At 45.0% G+C, this 14,852-nt stretch overlaps 2 protein-coding genes across 7 annotated transcripts in view; one reads left to right on the forward strand and one right to left on the reverse strand.

Annotated features, from left to right (window-relative positions):
* Positions 1–1,110: 1,110 nt before the first annotated feature.
* LOC139571686 (DNA-directed RNA polymerase III subunit RPC4) lies at positions 1,111–12,263 on the forward strand. Of its 3 annotated transcripts, XM_071394825.1 has the most exons (9): positions 1,115–1,624; positions 1,762–2,065; positions 4,171–4,217; positions 4,313–4,470; positions 4,583–4,707; positions 6,194–6,296; positions 9,788–10,185; positions 10,939–11,088; positions 11,886–12,263. In XM_071394825.1, the coding sequence occupies exons 2-9, from the start codon at positions 1,868–1,870 to the stop codon at positions 12,024–12,026; spliced, it is 1,320 nt and encodes a 439-aa protein (XP_071250926.1). In that variant the 5' UTR covers positions 1,115–1,624; positions 1,762–1,867; the 3' UTR covers positions 12,027–12,263. The 3 variants fall into 3 exon arrangements, with proteins under 3 accessions (XP_071250928.1, XP_071250926.1, XP_071250927.1); XM_071394826.1 differs by having other exon boundaries at positions 1,117–2,038; XM_071394827.1 differs by lacking the exon at positions 10,939–11,088 and having other exon boundaries at positions 1,111–2,065.
* Positions 4,146–14,852, reverse strand: part of tfam (transcription factor A, mitochondrial) — a 28,024-nt gene continuing 17,317 nt past the window's right edge. For 2 of the 4 annotated variants that reach the window (XM_071394832.1, XM_071394830.1), the window contains exons 7-8: positions 12,637–12,891; positions 4,146–4,446 (exon numbers count right to left, since the gene is read on the reverse strand). In XM_071394832.1, coding sequence (XP_071250933.1) covers positions 12,670–12,891 — 222 coding nt within the window. In that variant the 3' untranslated portion in view covers positions 4,146–4,446; positions 12,637–12,669. Of the gene's footprint in view, positions 4,447–12,600; positions 12,892–14,852 lie in introns of those variants that run through there. The other 2 variants (XM_071394831.1, XM_071394828.1) reach the window with 1 other exon arrangement.

The raw sequence follows: 14,852 nt of genomic DNA on the forward strand, positions 1-14,852 counted from the left end.
TGACTTCCTGTTAGAGCTCCACCGTGTGGTCAATCTAAATGTGCTTAGCTGGACTGACTTCCTGTTAGAGCTCCACCGTGCGGTCAATCTAAATGTGCTTAGCTGGACTGACTTCCTGTTAGAGCTCCACCGTGTGGCTAAATGTACTTAGCTGGACTGACATCCTGTTAGAGCTCCACCGTGTGGTCAATCTAAATGTGGTTAGCTGGACTGACTTCCTGTTAGAGCTCCACCGTGTGGTCAATCTAAATGTCCTTAGCTGGACTGACTTCCTGTTAGAGCTCCACCGTGTGGTCAATCTAAATGTACTTAGCTGGACTGACATCCTGTTAGAGCTCCACCGTGTGGTCAATCTAAATGTGGTTAGCTGGACTGACTTCCTGTTAGAGCTCCACCGTGTGGTCAATCTAAATGTCCTTACATATGTTGTGTTTTGACAGTGGACCAATTTTTGTCACAATACGAATATCCTTGTCTGATTTGTATGCATTTGTGTGTGAGACCACGCCCACGTGAATGTTCATTGGGAAATAGCGGCCATGTTTTTGTTACTAGTATGGAAATTATTGTGTTGATAAACCTTGGTCCATACATGCCACATGTCAAGTTTTGTGCAGATCCGTCAAATCGGTGCGAGAGGAGTAGAGTTTCAAGTGATTTTCACAAAATTCTAAATGGCGGAAAATCCATCAAGGCGGACTTTATGGGTTCTTGGGGGAAATTTGTTCTTTGTGAGGAGAGGGACCTATGGACCAAATTTCATGACTCTAGGTCACACGGGGTGCGGGGGCTGACCTATTAAAGTTAGCATTTTCAATCGATTGTTATAGCGCCACCATGTGGCCAATTGGCATAGTGTTGCATGAGAGGGTGTGGCCTTTACCACGTTGCACAGTCCTGCGCCTTTCATCTCACGGGAATTTATTTTTGTTTTTTCACCAAAACGGCAGAAAAAGAAACATAACAATAATGAATTGGAACAAATATAATAGGGGTTGTATTCTACAATTGGGATACTATTTTATCAGGTTACAACACAGATATACTTCTCTGACCGAATAAACAACGCCACCTTCTGTTCAGATAATGGAATCGTGTGAAGACATAACAAAGCAGAATAAACGGTGCTGATGTGATTAACTCGGGGAACCGAATGAGCGTTTACCGTCTGTTGTGAAGTGTCCTTCACTAGGCTACAGCGCGCGGGTAATGTAGGTTGTGTTACTGAAGACTTGTTCACGTGATCAGGTAGTAAGTTACTTTGTAATATTTCTAAATTAAGGAGAGCCACTAGGAGCTCAGATGCTACAGCCAAGCTGTCTTCATCAGGGTATCAGTAAGTTACTTTGTATCAAGGATGTAGCCAACTGCTTTTTACCAAGGCCTTGTACGCAACACCTACAATATGCTTTCCAGGACAGACTGTTGGATTCGGATTGTATATAGGCTGCTGTTCAGTCGGTATATAGGCTGCTGTTCAGTCGCTGTTTGTGGTCAGATGTGGCCAGACATGACAGACAAGATGGACGCTACGGCTTCTGGAGGCTTACCGTACAATAACAGTGTTGTGTGAACACCGATATCCGTGTTTACGGAGGGGATACCTGCATTCTCTGACTTCACAGTAACAAGGCCTCTTATTCATTCACACATCATAGGCCTGTTTATTAGGCTATTGGACAGCGTGATGAAGAAGAAATAGGAATTCGGCTCAAATATTGTTTATTCCAAATCGGAGTTATGATGTCATTTCCTTTGTAGGCTTCCCCATCGAATAACGGGTGTCGGTTTAGTAGCCTTCAACAGCCTACATCCCCTTAATACTGTATTGTCACAAAGCCGTCCGTTCCAGACAGTGATTAGCAGAATGGCTGATCCAAACAGCAACACGGACGTTATGGCGGGCTACTCCGGTACCACCAGACTAAATGTAGCTGGCAGTGGGTTACCTCGTCGGACCGTGCTGAACTCTCCCACTCCTCCAGGCAGACTGACGTCCCTGCGGTCCCGGGACCTGACTCTGGGCGGGTTCAAAAAGGTGATACCCAATGGGAACACTCATACGGTATATCACAGACTAGGTACTCAACCCATAGAGATAGATAGAGGACTCATCTTTGTATCTGTGCCATCAGGGCCCTGCTCCAGGCATAAGCGGTCGCTTAGGGCCCCAGGCTGCTAAGAGGCCCCAGCCCCCCTACTCAATTAGCCATGTCAGAAGAAAAAAGGCCCCAGCCCCCCTACTCAATTAGCCATGTCAGAAAAAAAAAATGGATTGATAAATTGGCTGGCTAGACTATCTAAACTAATCGTAGCCAAAAATATATATTTTATTTAACTAGGCAAGTCAGTGAAGAACAAATTCATATTTTCAATGACAGCCTTGTTCAGGGGCAGAACGACAAATTTTTATATCTTAACATTAATAAATGTGAACTCGTGGCTGTCAAAGATTGTGTGACACCTTCATATTATGGCATTCCAGTGAAAGAAGAACGTACATATTTAAGCACAACCATCACTAAGGATCAGAAGTCTAGAGGCTTACTACATGTTAACCCTCTTATTAAAAACCCCTAGAAGAAGCTAAATCAATGGAAACAGAGGGACTTATCTTTAAAAGGTAGAGTCCTAATAACCAAGGCTGAAGGTATCTCTAGACTAACATACGGCGCATACTATCTTTATATCTTGACGGTAAAATAAGCAAGGAGATAGACCAGATGCTTTTCAACTCTCTGTGGAGAAACCGTACCCATTACATTAGGAAAACTGTTGTAATGAACACTTATGAGAATGGTGGGCTGAATTTTCTGGACTTTACTACCTTAGATAATACTTTCAAGATCAATTGGATAAAACAATTCCTAAGAAAACCCACTTCTATCTGGAATTTTATTCCTCTTCATGTCTTCTCTACTTTTGGTGGCCTTAACTTCATGTTGTTTTGCAATTATAATATTGCCAAAGTTCCAGTGAAACTTTGTGCTTTTCATCGGCAGGTTTTCTTGTCATGGTAATTAATTTATAAACACAATTTTTCTCCGCACAGATATTATATATGGAATAATCGTGATATATTGTATAAAAATACTTCATTGTTTTTAGAATATTGGTTCCAAAATAATATCCTATCGGTGAGCCAACTGGTAAATGCAGAGGGTATTTTACTCAGTTATAAGGAATTCTTATCACTTTACAAGGTCCCTGTAACACCTAAAGATTTTGCAATTGTTTTAGATGCCATTCCCTCAGGTGTTGCTCTGTTATTCAGGAACGTGTCAAGACCCTCAGAGCCTTTCGTTGGCCCTGTTGACTCAGTAGGAAAGATTTGTTTCTCTTTTGGTCCATTCAACAAGAGAGCGATACGAACCTTGTTTCAGCAGGATGTTGTCATGCCTTATTGGAATGGATTTATCTGTTGGAAAAAGGTTTGGATGTTGCTACACACATATCTACTTAATAACAAAATTAAGGAAGTTTCCTTTAAAATTATTCATAAATATTATCCTGCCAACCACTATATGAAGAAGTTTAAGGAAAACATCAACTCAAATTGCTCCTTTTGTAATGACCACCCAGAAACAGTGTTGCATCTGTTTGGGCATTGTATTCATGTAAGAAAACTGTGGCAAGACATCAGTAGATTTATAATTCAACACATTTATGAAGATTTTACACTATTGTGGAGAGATATACTGCTTGGATTCTTTACATACGATAGAAATAAGCTGAAACATTTTTATGTAATTAATTTCATTATTCTTTTGGCCTGTATTTTAAGACAATTAAATACTCTACGAACAAAAAAGCTGTTAGAATTGTAAGTATGTCCCTTAAGGTCCTTGTGTAATTGTAATGTAATATTGTACCCCCTAGCTCGATTGTCCATTGTATATAATCTATACACACTTGTGTTCCCTCATGTACTTTATGTATTGATTTGTTGTTAATAAAATTAAAAAAGATTCGGGTTAAGTAACCAGTCTACAGTGTAAACGGAAACACAGTGGGTGATGAACAACAGGCAAATAAACAGCTGTCCAGTGTCCTGTCACTGTGTCCAGTGTCCTGTCACTGTGTCCAGTGTCCTGTCACAAGCATTAAACAAAACAGTCATGATATTCAGACAAAAACAGTAGAAATTAATCATTTATATTTTTATTACAGAAAACCTTCGTACCCAATGTCCATTCTCTGAGGAAGAGTAAAGATGAGTGAGTGTTGACGTATTGCTTGAAGACACATTCCATTAGACTACCGAGGATCCCGTTTAGAAGAATACATGTTAACGTTGAACTCCTTCCCCCAGGTTAAAGGAAGAGGCCCATGTTGCACCAAAGAAGGACAGAAGAGTGAGGGAGGAGAGGCACAGGGAGAGGAGAGTGGAGAGAAGAGAGCGCCCCCATCAGACCATTCAGTCCCACTCCATCTTTGAACAGGGTCCTGCAGACACAGTAAAGAAACCAGGTGAATTGGACCTTCTCTGCCAGAAGATGTCTTTACTGTGTGTTAAAGAGGTTATTATTATGATCATTAGAAACGCTTGATCCCAGTGTGTCCTGTCCTCTGTTCTGTGCAGGGGGGTGGAGAGGGACCGACCTTGGAGACAGCAGATCCTCTCCTGTAGCTAAGTGTTTTAAGAAGGAGAGACGTGCCTCAGAGGAAAACGATGATGATATGTTACACAAGCTTCAACGGGATGATGTGAGTAACACAGCCTTAATGACTAGTCAACCTAAAGTACAACACACAGCCTTAATGACTAGTCAACCTATAGTAACACAGCCTTAATGACTAGTCAACCTAAAGTAACACAGCCTTAATGACTAGTCAACCTAAAGTACACACACAGCCTTAATGACTAGTCAACCTATAGTAACACAGCCTTAATGACTAGTCAACCTAAAGTAACACAGCCTTAATGACTAGTCAACCTAAAGTACACACACAGCCTTAATGACTAGTCAACCTAAAGTACACACACAGCCTTAATGACTAGTCAACCTAAAGTAACACAACCTTAATGACTAGTCAACCTAAAGTACACACAGCCTTAATGACTAGTCAACCTAAAGTAACACAGCCTTAATGACTAGTCAACCTAAAGTAACACAACCTTAATGACTAGTCAACCTAAAGTACACACAGCCTTAATGACTAGTCAACCTAAAGTAACACAGCCTTAATGACTAGTCAACCTAAAGTAACACAGCCTTAATGACTAGTCAACCTAAAGTAACACAGCCTTAATGACTAGTCAACCTAAAGTACACACAGCCTTAATGACTAGTCAACCTAAAGTACACACAGCCTTAATGACTAGTTAACCTAAAGTACACACAGCCTTAATGACTAGTCAACCTAAAGTACACACACAGCCTTAATGACTAGTCAACCTAAAGTAACACAGCCTTAATGACTAGTTAACCTAAAGTACACACAGCCTTAATGACTAGTTAACCTAAAGTACACACACAGCCTTAATGACTAGTCCCGTTCTTTTCTGTTCCGACCAGCAATATAAAAGTTCTGAACTGGTTCGAACCAAAGAAAAGTACCGGTTGATATCGTTCCTTTTTAAACCTACTTCACCAATCATGCAGTGCAGGTAGAGCAGCTTGTTATGGAGCTAGAAAGCTATAGCTCAGTGAGTTGTTTACTACTTTGAACTTCAGAGTTGGTTTAACGTTGGACCAGAGAAGCTAGTTAAAAAGCTTGTGAGTGCAGAGCAGCACCAGAATGCAAATCACGTCTTACCTTTCTGTTGTTAATAAATCCAATGTGAAATGTGATAACTATAGTATCCCTAACTAGCATTGAAAAAGTCATTCCATTCTTCTCAAATTAAAAATCTCTCCCCGCATCTTCTGAATCATGCTTGTAACGTTAGTAGGTTACAGCAATGCTTTTGGAGGGCGAGGGGCAGGTAGCCTACACGCACACACAATGGTAACGATTTTTAGCTGGCAGGCAGACGCTGGAAGAAGTTTCTGATTGACAGAGGGATAACGTTATTAACTGGTTCCCATTTGTTTAACATAACAGTTCTGTTCCGGGAACAGTATAGATCACTTTCGTTCCCGGTTCTGATTCTGTTCATAGAAACATGTAGTTATTTCCATGAACCGGTTCCAACCCCTGATTGAAATGCATATATTTATTTAAACCTCACACTTTTTCCCCCATGTAGTTTTTGGATGATCCTGGTTTGAAAAATGATGCCAAGAACAAGCCGATTCAACTGCCACTGTATCAATCCATCAACTTCCTGATAACAGAGGCAACAACTCCATGTAAGTAGACACAGTGCCTTCAGAAAGTATTCATACCCCTTGACTTGTTCCACATTGTGTTACAGCCTGAATTAAAAATGGATTAAAATCATTTTTAGATTTCAAAATGTATCGAAAATTAAATATATCTAATTTACATAAGTAGTCACACCCTTGAGTCAATACATGTTAGAATCACCTTTGGCAGTGTCTCTAAAAGCTTTGCACACCTGGATTGTACAATCTTTTCATTCTTTTAAAAAAATTGCTCAAGCTCTGTCAAGTTGGTTGTTGATCATTGCAAGATAGCCATTTGCCATAGATTTTCAAGGCGACTTAGTTTTTTGAATTAACTCGGCCACTCAGGAACATTCAATGTCATCTTGGTAAACAACCCCAGTGTATATTTGGCCTTGTGTTTTAGGGTTTTGTCCAGCTGAAAGGTGAACTGTTTCCAGTATCTGTTGGAAAGCAGACTGAACCAGGTTTTCCTCTAGGGTTTTGTCCTGCTAAAAGGTGAATTGTTTCGAGTATCTGTTGGAAAGCAGACTGAACCAGGTTTTCCTCTGTGCAGGTAGAGATAAGAGTACATGGTCATTAAGGCTAGATTGTTCTTCAAGATGATCATAGATGAGCAGCAGGGTCAAATAATCAGTGGTTGTAGAGTGTGCAACAGGTCAGCACCTCAGGAGTAAATGTCAGTTGACTTTCCATAGCCGAGCATTCAGGGGTCGAGACAGCAGTTACGGTAGCGAGAGACAGGAAACCGCAGGTCTGGAAAAAGGTAGCACGTCCGGTGAACAGATCAGGGTTCCATAGCCGCAGGCAGAACAGCGGAAACTGGATCAGCAGCACGACCTGGGGGAGAGGGGACAGCCAGGAGTTGTCAGGCATGGTCCTCGGGCAGAGAGAGATGGCAGAATCAGAGGGAGCATACTTAAGATCACACAGGACACCCAGAGAAGACAGGATAGGACAGACTGACCCTAGCCCCCCGACACCAGAGAAGACAGGATAGGACAGACTGACCCTAGCCCCCCGACACCAGAGAAGACAGGATAGGACAGACTGACCCTAGCCCCCCGACACCCAGAGAAGACAGGATAGGTCAGACTGACCCTAGCCCCCCGACACTGGGGACTGAGGGGGGGGCAACCAGGCAGGATATAACTCCACCCACTTTGCCAAAGCACAGCCCCCCCAACATCAGAGGGACATCGACAGACCACCAACGTACTACCCTGAGACAAGGAGGAGCCCACAAAGATGTCACCCAAGACCAGAGAGGAAGGATCATGTCAGTGACTCAACCCACTCAAGTCAAGTATAGTGAAAAAAGCCTGGCAAGACGCTCAGACCCCGTAACGGTGGAGGAGACTCCTGGGAAGGCTCAGACCCCGTAACGGTGGAGGAGACTCCTGGGAAGGCCCAGACCCCGTAACGGTGGAGGAGACTCCTGGGAAGGCCCAGACCCCGTAACGGTGGAGGAGACTCCTGGGAAGGCCCAGACCCCGTAACGGTGGAGGAGACTCCTGGGAAGGCTCAGACCCCGTAACGGTGGAGGAGACTCCTGGGAAGGCCCAGCTCAGGCCCCGTAACGGTGGAGGAGACTCCTGGGAAGGCTCAGACCCCGTAACGGTGGAGGAGACTCCTGGGAAGGCCCAGACCCCGTAACGGTGGAGGAGACTCCTGGGAAGGCTCAGACCCCGTAACGGTGGAGGAGACTCCTGGGAAGGCCCAGACCCCGTAACGGTGGAGGAGACTCCTGGGAAGGCTCAGACCCCGTAACGGTGGAGGAGACTCCTGGGAAGGCCCAGACCCCGTAACGGTGGAGGAGACTCCTGGGAAGGCTCAGGCCCCGTAACGGTGGAGGAGACTCCTGGGAAGGCTCAGACCCCGTAACGGTGGAGGAGACTCCTGGGAAGGCCCAGACCCCGTAACGGTGGAGGAGACTCCTGGGAAGGCCCAGACCCCGTAACGGTGGAGGAGACTCCTGGGAAGGCTCAGACCCCGTAACGGTGGAGGAGACTCCTGGGAAGGCCCAGACCCCGTAACGGTGGAGGAGACTCCTGGGAAGGCTCAGGCCCCGTAACGGTGGAGGAGACTCCTGGGAAGGCTCAGACCCCGTAACGGTGGAGGAGACTCCTGGGAAGGCTCAGACCCCGTAACGGTGGAGGAGACTCCTGGGAAGGCTCAGACCCCGTAACGGTGGAGGAGACTCCTGGGAAGGCTCAGGCCCCGTAACGGTGGAGGAGACTCCTGGGAAGGCTCAGACCCCGTAACGGTGGAGGAGACTCCTGGGAAGGCCCAGACCCCGTAACGGTGGAGGAGACTCCTGGGAAGGCTCAGGCCCCGTAACGGTGGAGGAGACTCCTGGGAAGGCTCAGGCCCCGTAACGGTGGAGGAGACTCCTGGGAAGGCTCAGGCCCCGTAACGGTGGAGGAGACTCCTGGGAAGGCTCAGACCCCGTAACGGTGGAGGAGACACCTGGGAAGGCTCAGGCCCCGTAACGGTGGAGGAGACTCCTGGGAAGGCTCAGACCCCGTAACGGTGGAGGAGACTCCTGGGAAGGCCCAGGCCCCGTAACGGTGGAGGAGACTCCTGGGAAGGCCCAGACCCCGTAACGGTGGAGGAGACTCCTGGGAAGGATCAGGCTCTGACTCGTTGCTTAGTGGGGAAAACCGGTTGAATGTTTCTCATCGGCTGAATGAGCGACACCAGTCTAGCATGTGGACAGCATTTCTTTCCAGAATCCATGTTGTTGCCTGGCTGTGCAGAGGATTAACACCACTACCTGTATTTACACAGACACCATCATCCTTTCCTCCACTTTAATCGTCCTTGGTCTAACTATTGCATCTGAAGCAGAGTTCACAACCCAGAGATCCTCCTGTATATTTCTGAGGACAGCGACTGCAGTGAGACGGCATCATGTTACTCAGCTTCTCCGTCTGGAGGAGGTCCTGCAGATCCATGCCAGATGAAACGTTTCCATCCCGGACGCTTTTGGAAGAAGAGGGAGAACAAAACTAGGACGTTGGTAAAGTTGTCAACGCCAGTTTGATTAAACTAACAGGAAGAGAGTGAAAGGATCAACAAACAGCAGCAGAGACAACGGGGAAGTCCATTGTTCAGCACATTTTTACTCCTGAACTTATTTAGGCCAATACAAAAGGGTTGAAAACTTATTCACTCAAGACATTTCAGCTTTTCATTTGTTAATTTCTACAAACTTAATTCCATTTTGACATTATGGGGTATTGAGTGTAGGCCAGTGACACAATCTCATTGAATCCATTTATAATTCCGTCTGTAACAACACAATGAGGAATAAGTCAAAGTGGTGTTTCCTGAAGGCCCTGGATGCACAACACAGTATGTAGACAGACATGCACATACATGGGGGGTATATGGAGGTGCACAGACTCAATACATAAAGACATGATACATGCGTCTTGTCAATCCAAACTGGTTCCCAGGTAGCTGATGGTCCTGTGTTTGTTGCCCTACAGCATTCAGAGCCCCTGCTACTACTAACCCACACCTGCCCCTTCAGTATGGAGCAAGACATCAGTACGGACCAGGCCAGGGGGTCCTGAGCCCAGACCAGATCCCTCAGCACGGACCAGGCCAGGGGGTCCTGAGCCCAGACCAGATCCCTCAGTACGGACCAGGCCAGGGGGTCCTGAGCCCAGACCAGCCCTCTGTAGCAGATCTCTTCCATCAGCTGACGGTTTCAGAGACAGAAGAGTTGCTGTTCATCCAGCTTCCTGATATTATCCCTGGCCAGCCAACCACAGCCACCGGCCAGCCAACCACAGCCACCGGCCAGCCAATCACAGCCCCAGAAAAAAATGGTAAAAAAGACTCCAAGTCCGACAGCAAGCGCTCCTCTCACATTAAAGCACCAGTGAGTAACGACCACCTTCTATCCTTATGTTCTACCGTCCACTTCACTCTAACAGAGAAACATTTCACACTAAGGTCTACATTTGTTGTATTCCATGTTCTCCCTCAGGACCCTGCTAGAGACAGTGTTCCCATCCGGTCAGAGTTCTCCTGACCCCTGACCCTCCTCAGGACCCTGCTAGAGACAGTGTTCCCATCCAGTCAGAGTTCCCCTAACCCCTGACCCTAAAGGCCATGTTCTCCCTCAGGACCCTGCTAGAGACAGTGTTCCCATCCGGTCAGAGTTCTCCTGACCCCTGACCCTCCTCAGGACCCTGCTAGAGACAGTGTTCCCATCCGGTCAGAGTTCTCCTGACCCCTGACCCTCCTCAGGACCCTGCTAGAGACAGCGTTCCCATCCGGTCAGAGTTCTCCTAACCCCTGACCCTTGACCCTAAGGCCATGTTCTCCCTCAGGACCCTGCTAGAGACAGTGTTCCCATCCGGTCAGAGTTCTCCTGACCCCTGACCCTCCTCAGGACCCTGCTAGAGACAGCGTTCCCATCCTGTCAGAGTTCTCCTAACCCCTGACCCTTGACCCTAAGGCCATGTTCTCCCTCAGGACCCTGCTAGAGACAGTGTTCCCATCCGGTCAGAGTTCTCCTGACCCCTGACCCTAAAGGCCATGTTCTCCCTCAGGACCCTGCTAGAGACAGTGTTCCCATCCAGTCAGAGTTCTCCTAACCCCTGACCCTAACGGCCATGTTCTTCCACAGGACCCTGCTGGTCAAGACGTTCCTGTCCTGTCAGAGTTCACAGAGGGCTTTCTGGGTAAACTACAGATCAGGAAGTCTGGCAAGGTGCAGCTGGTGCTGGGAGACATCACTATGGACGTTTCAGAGGGAGCGGCCTTCTCTTTCCTACAGGTCCGTTAATATAATAGACATATTACAGGGTTAGATGGTGTTGAGGAACATCACCATGGACGTCTCAGAGGGAGCTGCCTTCTCTTTCCTACAGGTCCGTTAATATAATAGACATATTACAGGGTTAGATGGTGTTGAGGAACATCACTATGGACGTATCAGAGGGAGCGGCCTTCTCTTTCCTACAGGTCCGTTAATATAATAGACATATTACAGGGTTAGATGGTGTTGAGGAACATCACTATGGACGTCTCAGAGGGAGCGGCCTTCTCTTTCCTACAGGTCCGTTAATATAATAGACATATTACAGGGTTAGATGGTGTTGAGGAACATCACTATGGACGTCTCAGAGGGAGCTCTCCTGTTTAGTCCTCAAGAACCACATAGTCCTGATTCACTGTGATCCAGGATGTGTTTAGTCCTCAAGAACCACATAGTCCTGATTCACTGTGATCCAGGATGTGTTTAGTCCTAAAGAACCACATAGTCCTGATTCACTGTGATCCAGGATGTGTTTAGTCCTTAAGAGCCACGTAGTCCTGTAGTCCAGGATGTGTTTAGTCCTGATTCACTGTGATCCAGGATGTGTTTAGTCCTAAAGAACCACATAGTCCTGATTCACTGTGATCCAGGATGTGTTTAGTCCTAAAGAACCACATAGTCCTGATTCACTGTGATCCAGGATGTGTTTAGTCCTAAAGAACCACATAGTCCTGATTCACTGTGATCCAGGATGTAAAGACAATGTCTTAGGGTCAGACAATGAGGGGCTAAATCATCTGTTTTTTCTCCCACAGCAACTGGTGTCTGTGCGTCTGTCTGAGGGCCTGACTGGAGACATGAGTATCCTGGGGAACATCAAGCACAAGCTGGTCTGCTCTCCAGACTTCCAGGCTCTGCTACAGGAGCCGTCACCTGACCACTCAGCACCTCTCTAACTTATACAGTTCACCTTTTTCAGCATTAATGTGTAGATATTGTACAGTTTTATTATACGATGTGAGCATTAAGTGTGTAGACATTGTACATAGTTTACTTTCATCATACAGCGTTTATGGACCTTGTCGATTTCCTCCCAACTTGTTTTCACTGTATAAACATTGTGTATAATATGAAGTGTCCTTTTTTTTATGTACGTAAATGTTTATTTAATAAAGATTAAATACAAAACATGAGGCAACTTCTCCGCAGGTAAAAACGAATAGTCTACAAACAAAGTCACTGGTATGTCAACACTCAGCCGGCAAGTCTCTTAACAAAGACTATATCTAGTATAGACTAGCCTGTACAGTACGTAATGCATAGAGACAGTATATACAGAACGTGGCCCTGGCGACAGGAACTTCAACATCATTCATCTTTTCATAGTAGAAAGAACACTGCTTTGTGACATCATAGTGAATTCTCATTCTGAACTGTCGGTTGAGAATGTTTCATGATCTTTCACAGACTGATGAAGGGTCTTTCACAGTTTGAGGCGCTACGAGCATTGATAGGACTATGAACAACTGATAAACAAAGTGTATTTTATTTGGGACGGTAACTTGCCTTTATAACAGCACCCTTCCTCTCCAGAACAACTCAGGCCTTTTTCCCGCTCCTCACTGTCTTAGCTTCTGCAGATTTAGTTTTCACCACTTTCACTTTGGGTTTCTGTTTGCCTCCTTTAGTAACTGTTTTTTTCTTGTGGGTCTTTTTCCGTCTGATCAGGTCCTCCCGTCCGATATCCATCATGTGTTCCTCCCAGGACTTCATCTCAGTCGTATAGCGCACCTTATCATCCTCCGCCAGATGCATGTAAACCTGCAGAGCACACATCAGAGTCAGTTAGTCATGTAGACCTGAAACATCACAGAGTCAGTCTAGTAGTTAGTCATGTAGACCTGAAACATCACAGAGTCAGTCTAGTAGTTAGTCATGTAGACCTGAAACATCACAGAGTCAGTTAGTCATGTAGACCTGAAACATCACAGAGTCAGTCTAGTAGTTAGTCATGTAGACCTGAAACATCACAGAGACAGTCTAGTAGTTAGTCATGTAGACCTGAAACATCACAGAGTCAGTTAGTCATGTAGACCTGAAACATCACAGAGTCAGTCTAGTAGTTAGTCATGTAGACCTGAAACATCACAGAGACAGTCTAGTAGTTAGTCATGTAGACCTGAAACATCACAGAGACAGTCTAGTAGTTAGTCATGTAGACCTGAAACATCACAGAGTCAGTCTAGTAGTTAGTCATGTAGACCTGAAACATCACAGAGTCAGTCTAGTAGTTAGTCATGTAGACCTGAAACATCACAGAGACAGTCTAGTAGTTAGTCATGTAGACCTGAAACATCACAGAGTCAGTCTAGTAGTTAGTCATGTAGACCTGAAACATCACAGAGACAGTCTAGTAGTTAGTCATGTAGACCTGAAACATCACAGAGTCAGTCTAGTAGTTAGTCATGTAGACCTGAAACATCACAGAGTCAGTCTAGTAGTTAGTCATGTAGACCTGAAACATCACAGAGTCAGTCTAGTAGTTAGTCATGTAGACCTGAAACATCACAGAGTCAGTCTAGTAGTTAGTCATGTAGACCTGAAACATCACAGAGTCAGTCTAGTAGTTAGTCATGTAGACCTGAAACATCACAGAGTCAGTTAGTCATGTAGACCTGAAACATCACAGAGTCAGTTAGTCATGTAGACCTGAAACATCACAGAGTCAGTTAGTCATGTAGACCTGAAACATCACAGAGACAGTCTAGTAGTTAGTCATGTAGACCTGAAACATCACAGAGTCAGTTAGTCATGTAGACCTGAAACATCACAGAGTCAGTTAGTCATGTAGACCTGAAACATCAGAGAGTCAGTTAGCCTAGTAATTAAAAAGCAATGTCCTCCAAATCAAGGTTTCACAATTAATGGCATCCCTACAGATTATTGTAAATAACATCTACCAAAATTAAACCAGGAATTACATTCCACTTATCTAAGTCTTGAGGAACTTAATTGAGCCATTACATCACTTCCTGTTTCACTAGGGTATAAAAATGAGGTAACATGCATGCAATATCCCTTTGTCATCCAACACCATGAATAAAACAAAAGACCTGGCAGTTTAAAGAGACAGACGGTCGTAGACCTTCAAAAATCTGGTCATGGATACACAAGAAGATCCACAAACGATTGAATATACCACTGAGCACTGTCAGGGCAATTATTAAAACATTCAAAAGATAACTTTTGAAAACCTCAAGGGTAGAGGACGCAAATGCATTTTGCCCCCCAGGATAGGGAGGAGGATGGTGAGAGACAGTCCCCCATATGTATATAACTACATCTATACCACCACCACCACCACCATATGTATATAACTACATCTATACCACCACCACCACCATATGTATATAACTACATCTATACCACCACCACCATATGTATATAACTACATCTATACCACCACCACCACCATATGTATATAACTACATCTATACCACCATCACCACCATATGTATATAACTACATCTATACCACCACCACCACCACCATATGTATATAACTACATCTATACCACCACCACCATATGTATATAACTACATCTATACCACCACCACCACCATATGTATATAACTACATCTATACCACCACCACCACCACCATATGTATATAACTACATCTATACCACCACCACCACCATATGTATATAACTACATCTATACCACCACCACCATATGTATATAACTACATCTATACCACCACCACCACCATATGTATATAAC

The sequence above is a fragment of the Salvelinus alpinus genome, chromosome 3 (genome assembly GCF_045679555.1).
Source record: "Salvelinus alpinus chromosome 3, SLU_Salpinus.1, whole genome shotgun sequence".
In the NCBI taxonomy this organism is placed as follows: Eukaryota; Metazoa; Chordata; class Actinopteri; order Salmoniformes; family Salmonidae; genus Salvelinus; species Salvelinus alpinus.